The sequence below is a fragment of the Sander lucioperca genome, chromosome 14, assembly GCF_008315115.2.
Source record: "Sander lucioperca isolate FBNREF2018 chromosome 14, SLUC_FBN_1.2, whole genome shotgun sequence".
NCBI lineage: Eukaryota > Metazoa > Chordata > Actinopteri > Perciformes > Percidae > Sander > Sander lucioperca.
Window position 1 is genome coordinate 28,539,415 of NC_050186.1, and position 7,277 is coordinate 28,546,691.

The following is a 7,277-nucleotide window of genomic DNA, read 5'->3' on the forward strand; positions in this document are numbered from 1 at the left end:
ACATAAGTTTATTGCAGTGAATAATAATCTAAATACTACTAAGTGTGGTAAAGCCACATATTTGTTTTTATATTTCTGCAATCTGCACTTTAGTTTGTGTGATTAGTTTCTGACTTTCATATGAATGTTTACACCAGGCTTGGTCAGTGCTCAATATACTACTGTGATTGAAGTAGTTAAACAAAAGATGTCATTCATATAAATTCATGCATCACCTAATTTCATCATCACATCCAGGCCTGGCCTCCAGGAAAGAACAGTTTGTTTAATATATCTAATCTTGTGTTGTTCATACTATACAATGATTTATTACAGATTATCTGGCCAATGCTGGGTGTCTAAGGACTTTGAAACGCATAGAAGACAAAGATGGTGGAGGATATCATCATGTTTCAGGTGGTTCATCGAGTCAGTGGAGCACTTCAAAGGTTTGTGTAACTCCATTTTTTAGCAAACATAATTAACCCTGCTACGGTGTTCATATTTTTGTTACACAGCCAATGTTCCCGGGTCTGGTTTACCCACCCACCACATTATTAGGCTTTTAAATCAATACAGACATAACAATTTATGTAAAAATACTTAACAGAGGTTTACTTAAGCTCAATTACCAATGATATATACATCCTTTATGGTTCATATTTGCCATTTACTCCTGTGAGATCATATGATCATATTCGTTTTTTGTGAGTAAACAAGGAAATTCAATTATAAAAAAGGTAAAAAAAAAAAAAAAAATAGAAACAAGATTTTTGATCATTATTGGTGCTTATTTCTTAGAACTTAATCAGAACAGGTGAAAGTGCTTGAAATGTAACAAGTTTGTAACTTTGTGTGGGAATAGCAGGTGCAGAAAGACAACATAGTTTCATAGCACCTACACTCAGACACGCACACATACAGACGAACAGACACACAAAGAGACGCACAGACACACACAAACACACACACAGCAGGCCCAATTAGGAGGAGGACACAGTTAAGTTTCATAGCACCTACAATTTTTACATCGTAATTATTACACTCGGGTCCAGTAGACCCGAACACCTCATATGTAATAGTTATGTGTAGGGGGGGTTGTACCGTGTGCAGTCATTGAAAATAAGTTATTTTTTATGTTCTTCACAGAAAATGAGCCAAGGCCAATGAGTTTGAGTTAGAAGAAATAATAGCATAATTTTTCTTTTAGCAAACATTGAAAACGGGTCCCACAGACCCGAACACCTTACAAGGGTTAAGAATAATTAAACATTAAACATATATTTTTAAAAGCCAGTGTACAACCTTACAACTCTTTGCTCTTTATTTTTAATTTAAATCTTTATTTATTCTTTATTTTTAATTTAATACATACTGTGTACATATACTTATACTTATATTGTTTATACCTATACTTATATTGTTTAATATTCCATCTAGTGAATGTGTGACGTGCACCAACAACACCACATCAAATTCCTTGTATGTGTTAAAAAACGTACTTGGCAATAAAACCCTTTCTGATTCTGATTCTGATTACAAACACTCTGAATAAAGGCTTGCATGTATCATATAAAATAACTTAAAGAACATCACGTTTTAGATAGTTGTCAATGACAAGGCCTTTTTGCATAATCAAAAACACTGAACTGTCTTGTAATTCATCCCTTTCATGTGCTGTGTGATAATTTATCCAGTTTGAAAACAGATATTTGTATCTTCTCATAATACATTTTTACAGATTCCGGGAGGGGATGAAGACCCTTGGTGTTCTTGATGCAATAAGAATGCACCCAGATGCTTTCAGACTGCTGTTTTGTCACGAGCCATCCACACTCACAGCTGCATTTTGGAGGGACTACCTGCTGGATGTTGAGGGTAAGTATTATTGCTAGTTCTTCTTTTCATATGCCCTTCTGTCTGTCTTTGTCTTTCCCTCCTTTTTAAAAGTTTTCTACATGCTAGGTTTAATTTCTTTTTTGGTGTTCTTTGGTGTATTTCTTTTTCAGAGCAAGAGGGACCCTTACAACTTGGGGGTATCCTGGCCTTTGCGACGGGAGCAAATTCAATTCCACCCCTGGGCTTCTCCCCACGACCTTCAGTAGATTTTCTCCATGAGCTGCCCCTCAGACAAGGCCGTCATTTACCCACCGTAAACACATGCATTAACTGCCTGCGGTTGCCAGTCCTGAAAAAATTCGAGGATTTCAACGAAACTATGGATTTTGCATTTGGTCAGGAATGACTTCCAAGAACTCCTGAACATACATTATTAAAATCTGTTACTGTTGAACTTGACTAAATTGATGAGGCATTGTTGTCAATAACTCACCATTTCATAATATATTATTAATGTATTGTTTAAACAATTGAAAATGGAATAATCATTTAACTAAAAAGGAAACCATTTTGTTATTTTATTTTATTCTTCAACATTGTGAAGCAGAAATTGTCACTGGCCTTTTATTAATTGCCTTGACACTAATGAACTTGCTCACTGGTAGAGTTCACCAGGCCCAAAAATAATTGAATGCCATGGTTACCGTCATCGGCTAGTGGGTCTACAGTTTCTAGAATTCTGTTCTTAACAGTTTCATTGAAAATAAAGTATTTTTTCTGGAACAACAACATTGTTTGAAGTCTCAAAATATACTGAGGGGTCTTCATTCATTTCAGCGTTGTTACTCCCAACTAAAATGTTCTGCATTGCCTCTGCACTGCCACACGCAATCCGGAGCACGAGCTTGTGTAAAATGATAGAAATTCGGGTCCCGTCGGGTTCGGACAAAGATCTTCAGCTCTACACCAAAGCTTCCCTTTCTGAACACAGTATCAGTGAAAAAGATAGCAATGTTTTCCTCATTACCCTTTACTTCCACAAACAAAAACTGACCTTGAAAAAGAAACTAAATAAGATAAAAATATTTTTTTTTGTCCAACAAAGTTGTTTTTGTCCTTAAAGTTTCTGCTGCTTGATTTAAATGTTCCTTGTTCCTCTGAGTTGGTGCTAGCTGTACTTTCAAAGCAGCAAGCCCACCAGATAATGATAATTTAAAATGGCCCCTTTAGCCAATTGTGAGAATTTAAAGTCTTTCTGATTGATCAAACCAACTTCCTTTAAAACTATACTCTCTCACACACAACTATACAATCACTCACACACAACTATACTTTCTCTCTCACATACCCAACTATACTCTCTCTCACATACACTAGTATACTCTCTCACATACACTACTATGCTCTCTCATATACACGACTATACCCTCTCATACATACATGTAAAAGGATTATAATAGTGTGTGTGTATGAGTTTAGTGGTGTATATGCAAGATTATGATAGTGTGTGTGAGACAGAGGTATGAATTAGTTCCTATACGGCCTCTCATATGGGGCTGTCTGCTACCTGAATTTCAAAACAGACCAACATAGCAGCTTGTTTGATAACTTATTCTCTTATTTTACGAAAATAGTTCACCGAAATGTGTTTTTGAACATTTTATGCGAGAAATAAGTTCTGCAGTTGCTGAATCTGTCTTCATTATAGATCGACAATGGTCAGTTTAAAAGAGAGCAAAGTCGCTGCAATGCTACCAGAGCTGCTCTCATAGACAATGAGGGGGAAATGACGCTATCCAGTGTACACGTACCATCACTTCACTTTACTTCACTATACTACATTACACCACTGCACTATACATATGTGTGTGTATATATATATATATATATATATATATATATATATATATATATATATATATATATATATATATAAAATAGTTTTGTTGGTTTATAAATCACTAAATGGTTTGGGGCCAAAATACATGAACCCCCCCAGACCTCTTCTGCTTTCTGTCCCCAGAGTCAGAACTAAACAGGGAGAAGCAGCGTTCAGTTTTTATGCTCCACATATCTGGAACAAACTCCCAGAAAACTGCAGGTCCACCGCAACTCTCAGTTCTTTTAAAACAAGACTGAAGACCTTTCTTTTTGATGCTGCCTTTCTTTACATAATTGTTAATTTCTTATACTGCACAGTAACTTTTATTCTCATATTTTATTATTGTTTTTAACTGCTCTTTAATGTTTTATGCAAATCACTATGAATTGCCCTGTTGTTGAAATGTGCTATACAAATAAAGCTGCCTTGCCTCACTGCATTGCACCTTGCTTTACCTCATTCCACTTCACAGCACTGCATTGCACTTCACCTCACTCCTTTCACCGCATTGTACTTCAATTTAATTCACTTTACTGCACTTGTCTGAATTTTAATTTACTTCACTTCAATTTATAGTCTCTTCAAGGGAATCCTCCATTTCAAATACAACAGAAAGCATGCATTACATAAATTAATAGCTATATTATATGCACTGTGTCATTTATAAATAAACAACTTTCCAAATGTAAGTATGGGGTACAATATGAAGAAAGTATGGTTCTACAGTTTTCCAGTAATAATACATCTGGCTTTGTGTAGATGACACTGTTCATCTACTGTCTTACTCGCCTGTTTCACAATCTTTTGCAACCTCCACGTTTCAAAGCATTAGATTAAACGTGTTTTTCCTGCCTAAACTTTCTTCTTTATGTGTATCTACAGTTGTACTGCATTTTCAAAAAGTGAATGATGGTTTGGAAGCAGCTGCTGATTCAAAATAGGGCAGTCACACCTGTAAAGTATTTTTGGGGCAGAGCAGAGACAGCTTTAAAGTAGGGTAGAACATCACTGCTGTACCAGTTTCATAAAGATTTATATATTGTTTTGCCTCTTTTTCATCTGGAGTAATGCTACGAATGGTTGGTCATCAATATTCAGCTTGTAAAACCAGCTGAGACTGTGCAGTACCTCTGGGCCAGCTGCCGTTGCATGTACTATAGCAGTGGTGGAAAGTAATTTGGGAAATTTATATTGTAGTTTACTTGAGTATTTCTATTTTATACGGTGGCCCTGAAGTGCAAACCACGGCAGCAAATCCCACAATGTGACAGCAGATCCCACAACGCGACAGCAAATCCAACAACACTACAGCATTTCACTACCACACGACAGCATTTCGCTTCAACATGACAGCATTAGTAAGAATGAAACGGAAAGAGTAGGTACATGTTGGACCAGATCCTCGTCCTGATTGGTTGCGTCTGTAATTTACAAATGGGTCCGTGTACGTTTTGATAGTTTCTCTTTTCATTTGAATGCTAGGTTATACTTCTAATCACTGCATTTCAGAGGGAAATATTTATCTGACAGCTGTAGTTACAAGTTATATTTCAAATGAAGATTTTACATCAAACCTCGTGATCAGGAACCACTGAACTAAACCACCAGGCAAACTGTATATATAATACTGGCAGTTAAAACTAGCTCCAACTCGATCAGCTCAAGCTGTTCTCATGAGCCATTTGTACGTAACTACGAAATGGTTGCTCAGTGAAGGAGATAGCCACTGCAAGTACTCTACAAGTAGTAGCTGTCCCATCCAGCTCCTGGTGCTACTGTAGGTCACTTACTTTCTGGTCTTTGTGTGCCTTGGCGCCTTGTGTGATTTCCTGCCCCGTCCTGCACCTATGTCTAATTGTCCCCCTTCCTCCCTCATGAATTTACAAAGTACACTCCTTTTTCCTTTGTTCAGTGCCAGTTTGTCTTCTCTGTGTCTTGCATTCCAGCCCTTGGTGTCATGGTTAGCGAGGATGGTGGACCCAAATGCAGAGAGCAGGCGAAGGAGTAATGAGCACGAGGATTTATTAAACACAAAAACAGGAGCAAACCAAAGGCGGTCCAAAAATGGAGCAGGCAGAAAACAACAGAACAGGCTACGCCGTGCTGACAGGAACAAAACCAGACACCAACAATGATCCCACGAGAGACAAGGGAAAACAGAGAGGCTAAATACACAAGGTAACGAGGGAACGAGAGGCAGGTGACACAACAGGTGGAACAAATCAAAAAAGGCGAGAAACAAACAAAGACAGGAAGAAAGCTAGACAAGACAAGGGAGACAAGACAGACTACAAAATAAAACAGGAAACAAGCACAATACAGAACAGAAACCGACTACAAAAATAATACACACCACAAAATACCAAAACCCTGACAGTACCCCCCCCCCAAGGGACAGATCCCAGATGGCCCAAAAACAGAACAAAAAGACAACCCAGGGAGGGCGGAGGGGGACCGGAGGAGGGCCAAACAGGTCAGCAAACAAGTCAAGTGGGGCTAGGGACTGGAGAGACCACTCGGGACCGGGAACAGGAAGGCCCCGGGACAGGGACAGAGAGGCCTCGGCAACAGGGAACAGAGAGGCCTCGGCAACAAGGAGCAGAGAGGCCTCGGCAACAAGGAGCAGAGAGTCACTGGGGCACAACGCCCTGGGTCACAGGGAACAGAGAGTCACAGGGGCTGAGAGAGAGGCCTCGGCAACAGGGGGCAGAGAGGCCTCGGCAACAGGGGGCAGAGAGGCCTCGGCAACAGGGGGCAGAGAGGCCTCGGCAACAGGGGGCAGAGAGGCCTCGGCAACAGGGGACTGGGAGCAGAATCGAAGGCAGAAACCTTCAGGCGGCCTGCGACGAAGGCAGAACCCTTCTGGCCACCGGCGACGAAGGCAGAATCTCTCTGGTGGCCGTACAGGATGTCGAGGGCACCGAGATGACTGGCGGCGAAGGCGAAGCCTCTCTGAAGGACGGCGACGAAGGCGAAACCCCTCTGGAGGGCGACAGCGAAAGCAGAATCCTTCTGGAGGCCGGTGGCGAAGGCGAAACCCCTCTGGAGGCCGTCTGCGAGGGCGAATCCCCTCTGGTGGCCAGACAGGCTCAGCAGATGAAGGGGCAGCTGGGCTGGAGACAGGCGACGGGTCAGCTGGGCTGGAGACAGGCGACGGGTCAGCTGGGCTGGAGACAGGCGACGGGTCAGCTGGGTCAGTGTCTGCCAACAAGGTAACAGGATCAGTAACAGACAACAAGACAACAGGGTCAGGAGTCGGCAACTCCGCTGACAGGGTAACTGGAGCATTAGTCGGCCGGACCACCGACAAAACACGGGGAGCAGGAGTCGGCCGAACCGCCGACAACACACGGGGAGCAGGAGTCGGCCGAACCGCCGACAACACACGGGGAGCAGGAGTCGGCCTGACCGCCGAGAGGACACGAGGGGCAGGAGTCGGCCCGACCGCCGACAGGACACGAGGGGCAGGAGTCGGCCTGACCGCCGACAGGACACGAGGGGCAGGAGTCGGCCTGACCGCCGACAGGCAAAGTCTCATGGGGGCAGAACAAAGGCAAAGTCACTAGGGAGGTCTCTG

The 7,277-nt window shown here is 41.8% G+C and overlaps 1 protein-coding gene across 1 annotated transcript; it reads left to right on the plus strand.

The window, feature by feature from the left end:
• Nucleotides 1-369: 369 nt before the first annotated feature.
• On the plus strand, nucleotides 370-2,224 carry LOC116034740 (G2/M phase-specific E3 ubiquitin-protein ligase-like). Its single transcript, XM_031277455.1, has 3 exons — nucleotides 370-428; nucleotides 1,721-1,857; nucleotides 1,989-2,224. Exons 1-3 carry the CDS (start codon nucleotides 370-372, stop codon nucleotides 2,222-2,224), a joined length of 432 nt encoding a protein of 143 aa, XP_031133315.1.
• The last annotated feature ends 5,053 nt before the right edge of the window (nucleotides 2,225-7,277 follow it).